Source organism: Bufo bufo, chromosome 4 (genome assembly GCF_905171765.1).
Source record: "Bufo bufo chromosome 4, aBufBuf1.1, whole genome shotgun sequence".
Lineage (NCBI taxonomy): Eukaryota > Metazoa > Chordata > Amphibia > Anura > Bufonidae > Bufo > Bufo bufo.
This window is the reverse complement of record NC_053392.1, coordinates 116,970,660-116,989,077: the sequence shown is the minus strand read 5'-3', so window position 1 is coordinate 116,989,077 and position 18,418 is coordinate 116,970,660. Positions and strand designations below refer to the sequence as shown.

The following is an 18,418-nucleotide window of genomic DNA, read 5'->3' as shown; positions in this document are numbered from 1 at the left end:
TTCCGTATTTTTGCGGACCCATAGACTTCAATGGGGCCACGTCCTGATTTTCACTGACAAGTATAGGACATGTTTCATTTGTTTTGCGGAGCCGTGCAATGGAAGAAAGGGGCCTCATAGAAGTGAATGGGACAGCATCCAATCTGCAAATAAACAGCATACGGCCTTCTGAATGATGGGGTGGACACAGGCAGCAGAGGGTCCCTGTGCAAAGGAGCCCATTATTTACCAGCCCCTGAGCAGACACCTAGCTGATGGCCCCCACTAGCGCAGTAGAAGACACTTAGAAAACCAGCCTTTTTGGTTGCACCGTTAACTTTAAACAAGATGGTATCATGCAGTAGGAACAAGAACATTTTTACACAATTTATAATTTGAGCGTACTCTGCTTGCTTTGCCTCTTCATGGGCATTTGCCCGCATGGACAAATACCCCAAAAGGAGATGGACGACCCTTTGCGCTCAAACCCCCAGTGCAACTAAGCATACTACACATCAACAGTGGTCCAGATTTACTAAGTCTGGGGGTGGTGTTCCCTACACACAGTGTATGGTTTGCTGAACCCACCAAGAACAGCAGGTTCAGCAGACAGACAATCTAATGTCGAGTGTCGACAGAGAAGGGATGAGGGAAATTAATACTTTTTGCCTGATCCTCTGATTTCCTGGGACATGAGCTGAGCCAGCGGCTTTCTCCTCTCTCCTCATGGAAACCACATACACGATCAGACACATGTGTATGGGGGAGCCGGGAGAGATAGCCGTCAGCCAAACAACCCTTCTGCCAACAGCTATTGAATGTGTATGGGGTCCTTTAGACCGGCTGTCTACACGTGCACCAGATTTACCACAGGGGCTCAGGCTGGCGGACACACGTGTCTCACTCTATACAACTATTGGTCGGCTTACTTCGAGACAGTTTTCCTCCAGAATTGCAGGCACTTTCAGCACAAAACAGAGAATCTTCAGTCATGCCCCTTTCCAACAAAGCAGCGCCAGGTTTTCAAGAGTCAGGAAAAGTGTAGATACCCTGGTTGTGCCACATTTTAGGAAAATTCCAGGCGCAGACATTAGTAAATCTGGGCCAACATGTCTGCCTTAAGCCTCTTTCACACTACGGTTTTTTTTTTTTCCCCCCGTTTTGCTGGCCGTTTTTTGCGTTCCGTATACGGAACCATTCATTTCAATGGTTCCACAAAAAAAACGGAATGTTCTCCGTATGTATTCAGTTTCCGTATTTCTGTTCTGTTGAAAGATAGAACATGTCCTATTATTGCCCGCAAATCACGTTCCGTGGCTCCATTCAAGTCAATGGGTCAGCAAAAAAAAAAAAGGAACACATACGGAAACGCATCCGTATCCGTTCGGGTTTTTGCGGAACCATCTATTGAAAATGTTATGCCCAGCCCAATTTTTTCTATGTAATTACTGTATACTGTATATGCCATACGGAAAAACAGAACGGAAAAACGGAAACAAAAAAAAAACGGAACTGATCCGTGAAAAACGGACCGCAAAACACTGAAATAGCCATACGGTAGTGTGAAAGAGGCCTTAACTGAGGCATATCCATTTATCTTAATTCTAGGCTTGAAGTTACAGCCCGAGACTGCACTACTGAGACACTTCAGGTGCAGTGTTGTCCTGCAGAGCTGATCATCTGCACATTATATCACATACACTACTAAGCCAGGTAAGAAGAGGACGCAGCCAGTCTGGTAGATTTGCTGCAGAATGGTCATGGATTTTTACTGCACAATTCTTCCTATGCAAAACATGAAATATCATGGAAATGCACAACGCATTTACAGCCAAATCTGTGGTGAAAGAGTCCGCCATGTCTGAACGCAATCTCCGTATGAGTGAAGACACAGGACGGCCTTTTGGCATTGAGATGTGCCGGCTGTCATATAAAGCAAGCTGTTCACCATCCCTCCTGGCAGTTCTACAGCTCATTAGATATAAAGGCCGTATCAGAGATCTGCCAATAACCGTCACCTTATAGAGAGGTAAACGACAGCGTTCCTGCTGCCAAGCCTTCACATGCATCCATGCACTGATAAACTAATGCACAGCAAAGGAGCCCTGTGTTCTCAATGGGAGGCCGCAGATTGTAGCTCCTAAGACAGGACCTGTCACCTCTCCTGATATGTCCGCTTCACTAACTTCTTTTCTCATAACTCTACCTTGTGCCAGTCTTCTATTATTCCTTCTAGAAGTAAACCCTCCATAAACATCCAGTAGGAATAGCAGAGGAATGGTACAACAGAGCTATAATAATAGATGCTCCAGGATTGCTATTACATGGGGAATGCATCAAAGGGTTTCTGTCACCCCAATTTTCACTATTAAACAGGCTGACAAACATGTGAAAATGTCACCTGAATTTAACTCTGCATTTCTTTTATTTAAGTATGCCCCCGTTTCCGTGTAATTTTACCTTTTATTATATGCAAATGAGCCTCTAGAAGCAAAGGGGGCGTTGCACCTGCTCCTAGAGGCTCCGTTCGCCCACCTCATTTCCACGCCCTTCTGTTTTGATTGACTGGGCCAGGCCAGCGTTGGTTCTCCTGCTGGCCCAGTCTGCCGTGTAAATCTCGCACCTGCGCCGTCCCGTTCAGTATTCGGCGCAGTGAGAAAGCCGGCTGCCAGCTTTCTCACTGCGCCTGCGCCGAATACTTAACGGGACAGCGTAGGCATGAGATTTACATGGCAGACAGGGCCAGCAGGAGAACAAACACTGGGCTGGCCCTGTCAATCAAGACAGAAGGGCGTGGAAATGAGGTGGGCGAACAGAGCCTCTAGGAGCAGGGGCAACGCCCCCTTTGCGTATAATAAAAGTTAAAATTACACGAAAATGGGGGCATATTTAAAAGAAATGCAGAGTTAAATTCAGGTGACATTTTCACATCTATAATGTCAGCCTGTTTAATAGCGAAAATTGGGGTGACAGAAACCCTTTAAGTTACTACAACAGACATGTCAGGAGAGGTGACAGGTCCTCATTAACGCAATACAGGGCCTTACTCCAGAAAGTCAGTCATTATAGTCATCTTGCCAAACCAGAATATTTTACTCACCCTGGGGACCTCTACAATAGGGTCAATGGTATGCAAGGAACAGCAGCCGCCACTCACCATAAGGTCATATGGTCTAATTAACCAAAATGGCAAGGAAATCAAAAGCGCTGATCAAAGGGTAAGGGCTGTATAACATTTAACGATACGGGAGAGAAGCGTTCCTTCCAGACAATCGTCTAATCGTTAGTGGAAGAGACTGCTGCTATTAGATGCAGCGATCTCCTCCACAGTATGGGGAGGAGTGATCGCTACTGCCATCATTGTTTGCTGGCAGCAGAGCGTGATCAGACAGCATGATCTGCTGCTGGCAAACGAAGATTTTTAAGTATGCTTAGAAATATAGACTGCCTGATGAACGTCTGCTCGTTCATCAGGTAATCGGCATCAGTATTACACTGCCAGATCATCACTAATGAGCGTTCCTACGAATGCTCGTTAGCGATGATCTGGCGGACTATCTGCCAGCGTAATACAGCCTTGAGTTGTACAAGGTATGTGGGAAAAGCCTGGCACTGTGCAAGCCTCAGACTGACCTGTAACAATGGGGAATCTGTGTGGTGAAACTCCAGGTATCTGAAAGTGACTTCATGTAATTCAGAAAATGGCAGCTCCAACTTTCCGAGGGCAATGGAGACCATCATCGTCCATGACGGTCAATGCTCCACGAATGACCCAGATTGAGCAATACGAACATTATCCTAATGAAAACACACACATTCCTCTGGTATCTCCCGAGACTGGAGCTCATATCCTCATGCTCACATTTTCCTATGTAAGCTGGCAACGCCACAGCTTTCCGAGATAACCAAGGGTCAAGCTTGGGACCCTCCCTGTTTTGGACAGAACAGGGCAGTGGAAGCATGTCAGCAGAATACACAATGGATGGAGTCTCCGCTCTCACTCTTTATCGCAGGCATCCTGGGACCAGGATAGAACATTATCCTGCACCCAAAACTTGCCTTCTTGGATGAGGCCACTTGGCACCTCTGCCTATCATCACCCACATCTCTCTAACCTGATGTTATTGCATTCTTCAGGTTAATGGTGATAGAGCTGATGTGAAGATAACTGGATATGTACATTAGTCACGGATGGGATCAGTGCAGCTTGCAGAATAGTCCTCAGAGGCAGAACTTATTTTACAGAGCAATGATGGGGTAAAATATGATCTGCAGCCATATGCAGGAATGTGGAGAGAATTGTGAAGAATGTCAGCCGGCTACATCCAGGTGTGTGGGCGTTCACAGGCCTGTAATGAAGGCCAAAAAGTATGGCTCTCCTCCAGCAGCGGCTCACGAGGCACATCTCATGTCTCTCATCAAAAAGCAGCAGCACATTAACCTGCCAGGACTATTAGAAATACCTGGGACAGGACAGTCCTCCGCCTGTGGATGTTATATGCCAAGGACTGGCCCAATAATAAAAGAGTCCTCTACCCTGTAAAACCTCCTGACATGTACATACCGTTCTAGGGATTTCAGTGCATGTAAGAGACCACAGCAGTGAACCAGTGTATGAATCCCAGCAGAGAACTGACTGTCGGATGCGGACATAATGGGGTCCTGCGGAGACCCGTACACATTCCGGCAGACAAGCAGAGACCCGGCCTGAGACAAACTGCGGCATGCTTTGGTTTGTGCCCGGCCGATCCTCTGCTTGTCTGCCGGAACAGCCATGTATTTCTTCACAAGTTGAAGGCATGACCACCGCCATCAATCCGATTGACATATGTCTGTTTTCGCTCATACATACGTTAGAGGGGGCTGTCTGAATCAGGCCTTAAAGAGGACCCGTCACCACAAAATACAATGTAAGCTGCAGGCTGTCATAGAGCCGGAGGAGCTGAGCAGATGGATGTATAGGTCGGTGAGAAAACAGTCGTCATTAACCTTGTCATTTAGGTCTCTGCTTCTTCAAAGTTTAGGGGTTAGTCCAGTTATTTGAAGTTCTTCCCTGCACACAGGATAGGGGATAACTATTAATGCGGTGGGGGTCCTACCACTGGGAGCCGCAAAAGAATGGGGTAACCGTATCCAGTGGAGCACTCCAAAATGAACAGAGCAGCCGATTGTGCATGCGCAAGGATGCTCCATTCATTTCTATGGGAGTTCCACAGATAGCCAGCTATCTCTGGGGGGGGACTCCCACAGAAATGAATGGGACAGCTGCACACATGCCCAAATCTGTTGCTGTGTTCATTTCAGGGGGCCCCACAGGATACGAGGTCCCCATTCTCATGATTGGTGGGAGTCTCAGCGGTAGAATATAGTGGAGATCTATCTCAATCTGCTCAGCTACTCCTGCTTTATATCATGCTGCCTGCATATAGCTCTGCATTTTGTGGGGACAGGTCCTCTTCAACGGGTCACGGCCATTTCAACAAACCTTGCATAAAATCAACAAGAAAACTTTGTTATATATCTCATCAGAGGAAAAATGCCTTTTTTCTCTAGCAGTATTCTTTCTCCCTTCTACATAGACTTCTATGGGCTGCATGTGTATCTGTCTTCTCCTGCCCTTCTCTATAGTATTCTATGGACCGTATGCATCTAGTCCTCCATGATCTGTCTGGTCTCTCAAGATGGACTTAGCAGGGAATGCCAAGATACAATTCAAGGGTCTTACATTAAAACTGTAAAAAAGATTCATGCAAAGTCCCTGAATTGACAGTGATCACCTCAAGGCCATGTGAGTGGAGCGGGTGAAAATACCCAGCACACCGAGCCCACCGTCATAGTGAACCTGCTGTGACAACCTCCGTGCGTAGATAGCAGTGCCCAGGTGGGAAGGGACCGACAACTAATCAGACAAGTTAATCTATACCATGACACTTTCTTTAAGGGTTAAGCCTTGGGAATAGTTGAGTGACGTTTAAAGTTTCATAACCTGGGAAAATCTGTCATACAAATAAAAACGAAGGCCCACAGGGGGAAAACCTGTTCATGTTCCCGGAGAGCGGCTATAAATTCCTGCTCAGGCATGCTGCTGAACTTACTAATACATGACCAGGGATGCGGCTTTCCTGTGAAGAACACGACAACCTGTGGGTGCTCCGAACAGACGGAAAACGTGAACAACTTCAGCAACGTGAGCGCTGGATCCAAGACATGGAGGTCAAGCATGGTAAGACCAAGAGATCTATGGTAATCCTCGATCAGACAGGGGGCTCACTGCTTCACTGTAAACTATTTCTTACAGGGAACGGACAGTAAAATACATTTTATCTGGTTAATTGCTAAAAACAGTAGGTATTTTAAAATCGTCATTTTTACCTAAATACCCCAAAAAATAAAAAATCTGTGCTTATACACACAAATATAAAGTGGTGTCTAATAGTAAAAATATTTAAGAGGTTTCCATACTTTTGACTAATGGCCATCACTGTATGACTGTGGAGCTCCGACCTCAGGCACCTACAATAATTAGTAGGGCTGGAGTCCTGTGGCCGCATTATTGTTTACCAGGCACAGGGAGGCTTTTGGCAAATACACTGACCATATTTTGTATAGGTCAATAGTCAGCTGTGGTGTATAGCCTGGAGAGCTGTACTGGTGGATACTATGAAGAGAGGACGGGGAAAATCCAGCACCCAACAAGGAGGAAATCAGTAAGTCCCGTCACGGATACAGGAACGGATCCAACTGACTTGATAAAACATCAGCTTTACTGCAGTATTTACATTAAAAACTGCACATCGGAGCAGTCTTGACGTGTTTCAACCATATAACGGTCTTAATCATAGACTATAATAAAACGCCAGTCTATGATTAAGACCGCTGTGCGCCAATGATGTGCGGTCTTTAATGCGAATTCTACAATAAAGCCGATGTTTTATCAAGTCAGCAGGATCCGTCCCTGTAATTGCTGCTACCGGTGGATACTACCACTAGGCCCGATAGCACTGTACATACCCTTTCTTGTATAGGATGCGGATCCCAAACACACACACAGATACCTCCTGCCCTCTCTTATTCTCATCTATTAACACTTTCTCGGCTTCTCCTTACTGCTGGTGATAGCGCTCCAAATCCAGGCCCCCTCAGCAAATCCCCACCATCACCTTCACGTCCCAGTACAAATCTCCTTCTACAAATTTCGGAAACCCCTTAAACCTAATAACCATTCCGAAGGAATTCACTAAATAATGTTGTAAGTAATAGGCGACTACCTGACAAACGTTTCACTGTGATATTAGTGGTCGCTAAAATGTAACTTTTATTAAATGTTCTAAAAAAGAACGTGTGGAAGTTCTCAAATAACACATAAACTAGACATGTACGCTAACCTGGGTGGCACCCACTACATTTGAACATGTGCAGCTGGCCTAACCCAGGACTAAATATATGTCACCAAAGGGGGCAGACTAGTGACCAAAACCAAAGGGGGGATAGACTTATTGTGGTATATGAACCTCCATCAGCCCCTATTAATCAGTAGTCCGGTCACTGACATCGGTCTATGCTCCCTCATTCGACTATATAAAACGGCTACCTAATTGTGTCACCTATAGACTATAAAGCTCTCCCCTCCATAACTCAGGGACAGCAGTCTATCACTCGACGCGTTCCTCTGGTGATTATTACTGCCACCGATTCATCAGGAGCGCTAATAGACACACACCAACACAAACAAACTGTGCTGGCACGCTCTGGTGCATAGCGTGCAGCACGTAGCCTGCGGCACTGGGACGGCCATAGCGCGGCCGTCCTCCACTGCCGCTGAAAAGGAGAACACCACGCCTCCTATGCCGGATGTCATCTCGCGGGAACCAATAGCATCAGGGTGCCGCTAGCTACGGACGCGCCCCTGTCCCGTCTCTATACAGTATTCTCGGAGGCATAGAAGGTAGAAAGTATTAATGAAGTGACTAATGGTTCTACTAACTACCAGGTATAGTAATACTCACTGAAGACACTAAGCCAGGAACCCTCTTAAGGGATGTATACATCAATAAAAACCGCTCAAGCTGGCATGTGTGAATGGTTGCCAAGCAAAACGCTTGGGAACACAGGAAAGCAAGATAATGTCCAAATGGCAATAATCACAACCACAGCAATCATGAATACAAATAGGCCAGTGCCACGACAGAGAAAGTGTTTGGCTTTCCAAATGGGAGCCATATTCTGTCATGACAGGTGACGCTGACAAATTCATACTAAACCCAGACCGTGTCACTGAATAAAGCTGGTATATGAAATGAAGTCATTCAGTCCACATGGTTTCACCGTCTGTAGCATGAAAGTCCACTGAGCCTCTTTGCGAAGGAGGAGTTTATCCACATCTCCCCCTCGTGCAGATGTTCTAACATGCTCAATTCCTGGAAATCTAATGCAGTCAGTAATGTCAGGGTGTTGTTTCAGGACATGTTAAGCAATTGGTGAATCAGCTTTATTCGAGATATCACATAAATGTTCACCAATGCGACGCCTAAATTCGCACTTCGCCTTCCCTACATATTACAATTTACAGATACATGTTGCTACATAGATCACCCGACATGTTCTGCAATTAAGGAAGGACGAGATCTCCTATCTCTTGCCCATGGTCGTGCTTACCACGTCCTTCCCTTTCTTGATAATAAACCATTCCTCTGACCCCTACTCCTTTGGTTCCTTCTTGCAGGAGCATTATGGAATGCACGCTCAATCTGTAACAAACTGTCCTACATTCATGATCTTTTCATCTCTCAAAAACTTTCCTTTCTGGGTCTCACAGAAACATGGCCGACACCCTCCGACACCTCCTCCCCTGCTGCACTCTCATATAGTGGATTTCATTTCACTCACAACCCCCAACCCCAGCTGCAAACATGGTGGTAGACACCTGCTCCTACAGCCCAACTCCACTGCCACCTTCCATTACGCTCACCTCATTTGAAGTACACTCTGTTCGCATCTACTCTCCCCTCCAACTGGTCATTTACCGCCCCCCAGGCCCAGCCACCATCTTTCTTGGCCACTTTAACACCTGGCTACTACACTTTCTTTCTGCCAACATCCTATCATAATGGGTGACTTCAACATCCCTATTGACACCTGCCACTTAGCCGCCTCTAAACTCCAATCACTCTCTTCCTCCTTCGGCCTCTCAGTGATCTTCCGCTCCCACCCACAGAGATGGTCACACACTTATCTTTACCTGCCTCTGCTCCCTATCTAACATTTCTAATTCGCCTCTCCCCATATCGGACCACAACCTACTCACCTGCTCTTTACTGGTCTCTTCTGCTGCTCCCTCGGTCCACACTAGCATATCCCCGCAAGAACCTTAAACATCTCGACTTTCGCTTGCTTTCTGACTCTCTTCTCCCACTCTACCATCTGTTCCCTCCAAGACCCAGATGTTGCCACCACCCTCTATAACACCACAATAAGTACAGCTCTGGACTCCGTTGCCCCCCCTCACACACAACAAAACTCGGAAAAAAATCAACAGAGAACCCTGGCACACACACACCTGACCAAAAAACTCAGACAAGCTTCCAGGGCTGCAGAGCGGCGATGGAATAAATCCCATTCTAAAGATCAATTCACTGCATACAAGCAATTCCTCCTCATATCCAAATCCTCACTCGCTGATGCAAAACAGGCCTACTTCTCATCTCTCATATCTTCCCTGGCCCACAGCCCTAAACAACTTTTTAACACTAAACTCCCTTCTCCGTCCCCCCGCTCCCACACCCTCTCCTCTCAGCTGAGGACTTCTCATCTCTTCAACCTATCACTAACCTCTGGTGTCTTCCCCTCTGCTTTTAAATATGCTACAATTACACACATCCTCAAAAAGCCTTCACTTGACCCATCTTTTGTCCAGTAATCGCCCCATATCACTTCTTCCGTATGCCTCAAAGCTACTTGAACATGTCCATTCGGAACTGTCCTCTCACCTCTCCTCCTCGCTCCCTCTTTGACCGGCTACAATCTGGCTTCTGACCCCACCACTCGACAGACTGCCCTCACCAAAGTCACAAATGACTTAACAGTCAAAAACAAAAAACACTACTTCTGTCCTCCTTCTCCTTGACCTGTCCTCTGCCTTTGACACTGTCGACCACTCACTTCTGTTGCAAACTCTCTCATCTCTTGGCATCACTGACATGGCCCTCTCCTGGATCACATCATACCTCACAGACCAGACGTTTAGCGTCTCCCACTCTCACACCACCTCCTCGTCTCATTCCCTCTCTGTTGGTGTCCAGCAAAGCTCTGTCCTAGGACCCCTGCTCTTCTCCATTTACACTTTTGGCCTGGGACAGCTCATAGAGTCCCATGGCTTTCAGTATCACTCTTATGCTGACGACACACAAATCTACCTCTCTGGTCCAGACATCACCACCTTATTATCCAGAATCCCACAATGTCTATCTGCTATATCATCCTTCTCCTCTCGCTTTCTAAAACTTAACATGTATAAAACAGAATTCATCATCTTTCCCCAATCTTGTTCAACCCCCCAACAGACCTATCTATCACGATTAATGGCTGCACACTCCCCCCGGTCAACCAAGTCCGCTGCCTTGGAGTGACCTTGGATTCTGCCTTCTCCTTCCGACCGCACATCCAAGCCCTTTCCACCACCTGCCGCCTCCAACACAAAAACATCTCCCGCATCCGCGCTTTCCTCAACTTTCAATCTGCAAAAATGCTGGTACATGCCCTCATCATCTTCCACCTAGACTACTGCAACACTCTCCTCTGTGGCCTTCCATCTAGCACTATCGCACCCCTACAATCTATCCTCAACTCTGCTGCCAGACTAATACTCCTCTTCCTCTCCCTTCTGCCAATCCCTTCACTGGCTCCCCATTACCCAGTGAATTAAATTCAAAATACTAACAAATACATACAAGGCTGTCCACAACCTGTCCCCTACCTACATCTCTGAGCTACTCTCCCGATACATCCCCACACGCAATCTCCGATCCTCACAAGACCTCCTTCTCTCCTCTTATGACCTCTTCCCACAATCGCCTTTAAGATTTCTCCCGTGCATCCCCCACACTCTGGAACTTGCTACCCCAACATATCAGACTCCCACCTACAATGGAATCCTTCAAAAGAAACCTGAAAACCCACCTCTGCAGACAAGCCTACAACCAGTGACCCTGCTGCCTCTATACCACCATAACCAGCTTCACCCTCACCTACTGTGTCCTTCCCCCATACCATGTAGATTGTAAGCCCTCACAGGCAGGGCCCTCTCTCCTTCTGTACCAGTTTGTAACTAGTCTCGTTTATGCTTGGTGCAATTGTCTGTATTATGTATGTGCACCCCTTTCCATATGTGCAGTGCTATGGAATGAATGGCGTTTTAATAATAAATAATAATAGGATACTACTGTACATTGCTTTCTTGTGGAAGTAGAGAAGCTGCCTCAAAGATGCAGGCCTTCAGAAGTCAACACTAGAGCAGATAAAATTAAAGACAGCACAGGAAAGTCTTCATTTCCGTTACTTATTGGACCTGTTTACCTACAAGGACGACATAGTCATAGAGGACAATGTACAGGAAACGCCCTGTTTGTTTGCACATTGTATCGGACATATCATATTCCCTTCTGAGAGCATGCTTCACAAGGATTCAGCAGTTCCTAGAACTGAACATGATGTAACACATTATTAAAGCATATTTGTTCCAAGCACAGATTTAGTAGGACGAAGGTCTCCACTCCACCACAAGTTCTCACCATACATCTTCACCTATAGTGAGCAAATTAAAGAACATTTATATGGCAATGACAACATCCAAAGGTGCTGACACCAAGACTCCGACATAGCAAGTACGGTGAGTAGCCATCCATACAACCCCAGCCCCAGTACTACCACACAAGGCGGCAGATTTACCATACCCATCTAAGACTGCTGAATAACAGGAGCTGCAATAGTGGTTGTGACCAAGTCTTCTCAGGAGGAAAACACAAAGTGCTGCGTCTCATGTGGAGCAGTATGAAGACCAGTCAGAGATGTGGTTACCTGTGGGTTGTTGGCCTCCACCAGCTTACACTGCCGCAGAAACAGCTTCAAATTCCCCCAGTTCATAAAAGGCAGCAGCACCATTGGTTTTTCCCCATCCTCTATACAGACATGACCGATGGGGAGAAGATTCCTAAACAAGAAGCAAAAGCAGAATTAATATTAAGATCCAAAGAATCTTTCTAGTGCAGTAACAGTACGACTTCTGTACGTCATTTTGTAGCCTACCATCAGTAAGGTCAAAATAGGGGGAAAGGTGCAAAAAATGTTGAGAAAGAGAATCATCTGTATGCCGAGATATTTTAAAGGGGTATTACGGTTAGAACAAGTTATCCCTTATACACCAGAAGCTTTTAGCTGGGGGCCAACCTCTGGGACCTTCACCGGTCATGAGAACGGAGGATCTGAGTGTCCCAACCCAACAAAGTGATAGTGGAGAATGCACTATGGGACTGCCAGAGAGAGTGCTGTACCCATCTGTGCCAGTCCCATAGAGATGAATGGAGTGCTGGTTCGCATGTTTGCCCAGTGCTCTGTTCAACCAGGGGATACAGCTCCCCTGTTCTTGTGATCGGCAGAGGTGCCAGAGAGGATCCTTAATGCCAATGGACAACATTCTCTAACCAGAATGTCTAATGTAAGTGTTCGGCTCGTGTCTTAGACAAAACAAGTTACGTTCCGAAACAGATGTCACAATAAAACTACAATGATTGCAAGATATAGAGGGCCGGTCTTTCTGTGCGATTCTCTTTCATAGGGATATGCCACCAGAGACCTCCCTATCCCATCTGGTTGCATAGAAACATAGCTGTGGTTCACCTGACTAGAACCCCGTTTTTCTTTTCATGATCTAAGGCTCCGCTCCCAAGGTACGTATGGAAATCAGGCCTTTGGTGCAATGAGGGCATCACCTTTGCTCTTACTGCATCCCAGCTACACTCCTTCCTGTGGCCAGCCAGACCGTGGCTGCATCGATTAACAGGGCTAGGGCGTAGTAAAGCAGCCAGAGAGGGGCTGACCACAGAAATGAGTGGTGCTTGGGTGCAACAAGAGCAATGGTGATGCCCTCATTGCACCAAAGGCCTAATTTCCATATTAAGAAAAAAGTATAACTCAGGAACAGGGCCTCCGATCAACAAAAGAAAAACTGTGTTTTAATCAGGTAAACCACAGCTAAGAGTTTGATGGAGAGGTCACTAGTGACAGTTTTTGAAGGCAAACCCAGGATTGAGGACAGGTATAAAAGGCAGATTTCTTCCCCTTTTTTTTGGTGCAATTTTAATGGCCCGAGCCAGAATATTGAATCTCCGCCTAAAAAAAAAGGCTTCAAAACCCTGTTGAAACTTGCAATGCAGTATGACAATGGCATGCACGCCTGCTAATCTGAATTCATTTACTCTTTGCAGAGAGCACGTTCACCTCTAACCTACGAAGGCAGAGCTCGACGCTTACAACATCTGCAGCTGTACACGGCATTGCAAAATGTCCTCTCCAGCAGGGAAGAGAAACTGGCGTCCTTTCAAAGTGTAAGCCAGGAACACTGACATTAAACCTCTCCCCACAGGGCACAAGTGAGTAAAACAATCAAATCACTATTTAATATCTCCTCATTACAGAAAAAGGATTTTGAAATATGTGCCGCCAGAGCGAAGATGCCTGAGGCTACTAGAAAACACAACACGTGCCTGCAAAACAAAGCAGCGCGCAAAGGAAGAGAACTGGAAGCTTCCAAGTGTATAATGCAGAGCAAACACTGAACTGTATCAGGACAAGCAGGCACGTGCCGACTCCTCTGCATTCTGTAGGGGACTACTCCGGAGTCCGGGCTGGAGCTGGCATCGGGTCTACTGTAACTTTACTACAAGCTGGAGCCCCAAAGCGAAGGGGCAAAAAAATGGCGCAGGCAATAAAACTGACTAATGTTCAGGTTCAGTTTGTATAAAGTCACAGGACAGATTTATTAAAGCATTTATGCTACTTTTGTGCCATAAAAAAAAAAAAAGGAGACTTTTGTATTACTTACCAGTAAAGTCTCTTTCTCGCTCTTCCTTGGGGGACACAGGAAACCATGGGGGACACAGGAAACCATGGGTATAGCTCTGCTCCCTAGGAGGCGTGATACTAAGTGAAAGCTGTAAGCCCCTCCTCCATCAGCTATACCCTTCAGCCTGGAGAAGAGACTGCCAGTTGCGTGTCCAAGTAGTGAAAGATAACCACCAACCGGAAAAAGAACTGTCGAGCCCCAACGGGGGCAACCAAGCCGGAACCACAACTGTAACCCAAATGAAGGGCGGGTGCTGTGTCCCCCAAGGAAGAGCGAGAAAGAGACTTTACTGGTAAGTAATACAAAAGTCTCCTTTTCTCGCCCATATTCCTTGGGGGACACAGGAAACCATGGGACGTTCCAGAGCAGTCCCAGAAGGGAGGGACCAGAACAAACTCAACCAACACCAGAGGCATCAATCAACTGCCGCCTGCAACACCAGACGGCCTAAAGCAGCGTCAGCCGACGCATGAGTATGCACCCTGTAGAACTTGGTGAAGGTGTGCAAGGAGGACCAAGTGGCCGCCTTGCAAATCTGCTCCGTAGAAGCCCGATTCCTCTGAGCCCAGGAAGCCCCGACCGCTCTAGTGGAGTGAGCGGTAACACCAAGGGGCGGAACCTTGCCCTTGGCGAGATAAGCCTCAGTAACAGCCATCTTGACAAAACGGGCGATAGCAACTTTGGATGCCACCATCCCTCTGCGTGACCCCTCCGGGACCACAAAGAGCGAGTCAGTATGCCTGAAAGAGCTGGTTACTTCCAGGTAAATCTTGAGCGCCCTGACAACGTCCAGGCGATGAAGCTTCCTCTCCCGCGGGTGGGAAGGGGAAGGACACAAAGAGGGGAGAACGATGTCCTCGTTCAGATGAAAGGCGGAGACCACCTTAGGAAGGAAGGAAGGGACCGGACGAAGAACCACCTTGTCCTGGTGGAACACTAGGAAAGGTTCCAGACAGGAGAGTGCAGCCAATTCGGACACCCTCCGAAGAGAGGTGACTGCTACAAGGAAAATAACCTTGCAGGAAAGAAGTCGCAAGGAAACCGTCCGCAGAGGCTCGAAAGGGGAAGCCTGGAGCGCTGAGAGGTTCAGGTCCCAGGGCGGTACCGGAGGGCGGTACGGGGGAACCGCGTGAGCCACGCCCTGAAGGAAGGTCTTGACAGGACCAAGGGGGGCCAGTGGGCGCTGAAACAAAATGGACAGCGCAGACACCTGACCCTTCAAAGAACTAAGGCCCAGCCCGCTCTGCAGGAAGGACAAAACGGTGGGGAGAGAAAAGCGGAGCGGAGGAATCCCCAGATCGGCACAGAACCCCAAAAAGGTCCTCCAGGTCCTATAATAGATCCTAGAAGAGGACGGCTTACGGGCGCGGATCATGGTGCGGACGACGTCCGCAGAAAAACCCCTACGTGTCAGGACGGTGGTCTCAACAACCACGCCGTCAAACGTAGGGACCCTAAACGCGGGTGGAAGATCGGTCCCTGAGAGAGAAGATCTTCCCTGGCGGGCAGCGGCCAGGGCGCGTCTGCCAGGAGCAGCATGAGGTCGGCATACCAAGACCGGCGGGGCCAGTCCGGAGCGACCAGAATCACCGAGACGCCTTCCGCCGCGATCTTCCGAAGGACCTTGGGCAGGAGAGGGATGGGAGGGAATATGTATGGGCGCGCGAAGCCTCGCCAAGGAAGAACGAGGGCGTCGGCTCCGCAAGCTCCCGGATCCCTGGCCCTGGACAGATAGGCGGGGACCTTGTGATTGAATTTTGAGGCCATGAGGTCCACGTCCGGTATGCCCCAACGAAGGCAAATGGCCTCGAATACCTCCGGGTGAAGAGACCACTCGCCGGGGTCAACGGTGGTGCGACTGAGGAAGTCCGCCGCCCAATTGTCCACCCCTGGAATAAAAATTGCAGATAGGGCCGGGACGTGGGCTTCCGCCCAACGGAGAATGCTGGTGACCTCCCGCATTGCTGCAGCGCTGCGAGTGCCCCCCTGGTGGTTTATGTACGCCACAGCCGTGGCGTTGTCCGATTGTACACGAACTGGATGACCCTTCAGCAGATGAGTCCAGTGTCGCAGAGACAGAAGGGCCGCTCTCAGCTCCAGGACATTGATCGAGAGTTTGGACTCCGATGGAGACCAAATGCCCTGGACGGATCGGGGAGGAAACACGCCTCCCAGCCCAAGAGACTGGCATCGGTTGTAACCACCAACCAGTTGCGTGGCAGAAAGGACCTGCCCAGAAGAGGGGACTGTAACCACCAGCGGAGAGATGACCGCACCGGAGGCGATAGATGGAAGGGATGATCCAGAGACTCCGGCGATTTGTCCCAGGAGGAGAGGATCGCCCGTTGGAGAGGGCGGGAGTGAAACTGCGCAAATGGGATCGCCTCGAAGCAGGCAACCATCTGCCCCAAGACCCGCATGCAGAAGCGGAAGGACGGTCGACGGTGGAGAAGGAGACCCTGAACCGCCCCACGGAGGATCAGACGTTTTTCCGAGGGAAGACGTACCTCAGCCGCTCCTGTGTCTAAAAGCATTCCCAGGAAGACTAGTTGTCTGGAGGGGGGAAGGGAGGACTTGGGGAAGTTGATGACCCAACCGAACCTCGCTAGAGTCTCTAGAGTGAGATCCACGCTGGCAACCGCTTGAGAAGGGGACGGAGCCTTGATGAGGATATCGTCCAAGTACGGTAGCAGAAAAACACCCCTGGAACGGAGTAAGGCCAAAACCGGGGCCAGGACCTTGGTGAACACCCGGGGGGCTGTTGCCAGCCCAAAGGGAAGGGCGACAAATTGGAAGTGGAGGTCCCCCACGGCGAATCGGAGGAAGCGATGGTGACACCGGGCTACCGGAACATGGAGGTAGGCATCCTGTATATCGATGGAAGACATGAAATCTCCCTGCTCCAGGGAAGCCACCGCGGAACGGAGGGACTCCATCCGAAACCGTCGAAGGAGGAGAAAACGGTTGAGCTTTTTGAGGTCCAAAATGGGCCGCACCGAACCTCCCTTCTTGGGAACTACAAAGAGGTTCGAGTAGAACCCTTGGAACCTTTCCTCTAGAGGAACGGGGGTAATCACCCCCCTGTCCAGTAAGGCTTGAACGGCCGCGGAGAACGCAGCCGCGCTTTTCGGGTCCCGCGGCGGGCGGGAGCGAAAGAACCGATCTGGAGGGAAGGATGCAAATTCGATTTTGTATCCGGAGGACACAATTTCGAGGGCCCAGGCGTCGGAGACGTGAGCCATCCAGACGTCCCTGAAAAGGAGGAGCCGGCCCCCCACCCGGGTGGGTGGGGGCGCGCCTTCAGGCAGAGGACTGCTTTGCTGCGGGTGTGCGGGCAGCCTGCGGCTTGCGCCAGGAGGGCTGCCCCCGAAAAAACGGCTTCCTACGCTTATCCTGGGGAGGAGCCGAAGCGGCAGCTGTGGTGGGAGCCCCAGAGGCCCTGCGGGAGGACCGAAAACGAGACGCACCAGGGCGTCCGCGGGGGGCGCCCCTGGCTTGGGGTTGAGGAAGATGGGTGCTTTTACCACCCGTGGCCTCCAAAATAAGTTTGTCTAGGCGGACCCCGAAAAGGCGGGAACCCGCAAACGGTAGCCCCGCCAAGGAACGTTTGGAGGCAGCGTCCGCTTTCCAAACCTTCAGCCAGAGCTCCCTCCTGACGGAAACTGCCAGGGCGGAGGAGCGTGCAATAAGGGCTCCCGCATCAAGGGAGGCCTCACAAACAAAATTCCCGGCCCGAATAATAAGCTGGGCCAAGGAACGTAGGTCCTGGATCGGGACGTCCGAGTCCAACTCCTGTTCCAGCTGCGCACCCCAAGCAGAGATTGCTTTCCCTGCCCAAGCAGAGGCAAAAACCGGTCTGAGAGCAGAACCGGAGGCAGCAAAAATGCCCTTGGAAAGGGTCTCCATGCGACGGTCCTCCGCTGACTGAAGAGAGGACCCGTCGGGAACAGGGATGGCCGTGTTCTTTGACAGCCGGGCCACAGGGGGGTCCACCTTGGGTGGGGAAGACCATGTGGCCACGACATCGGCTGGAAAAGGATAGCAAATGTCCAGCTTCTTGGGGTTGACAAAACGGGCGTCTGGGCGAGCCCAAGCCTTAGACACCACAGAGGAGAAATCAGAGTGGATTGGAAAGACTTTTGAGGCCTGCCTGGGTCTGATAAAGGAGACGCTAGCTGCGTCAGAGCTAGGGGGGTCATCCTGCACCTTAAAGGTGTCACGAATATCAGAGATGAGTTGACCCATCGCTGAGGCTAGCTTGGACGGCAGGGCCGAGTCCATTTCCAAATCTGAAACCGCCAATTCACCTTCAGAGAGCGAATC

General features: G+C 49.2%; 1 protein-coding gene across 3 annotated transcripts in view; it reads right to left on the bottom strand.

Annotated features, from left to right (window-relative positions):
• The window catches only part of RYK (receptor like tyrosine kinase), a 114,206-nt gene that overhangs the window by 12,280 nt on the left and 83,508 nt on the right, over nt 1-18,418 (bottom strand). For all 3 annotated transcript variants that reach the window (XM_040427695.1, XM_040427694.1, XM_040427697.1), the window contains one exon: nt 12,052-12,184. In XM_040427695.1, coding sequence (XP_040283629.1) covers nt 12,052-12,184 — 133 coding nt within the window. The remainder of the gene's footprint in view (nt 1-12,051; nt 12,185-18,418) is intronic.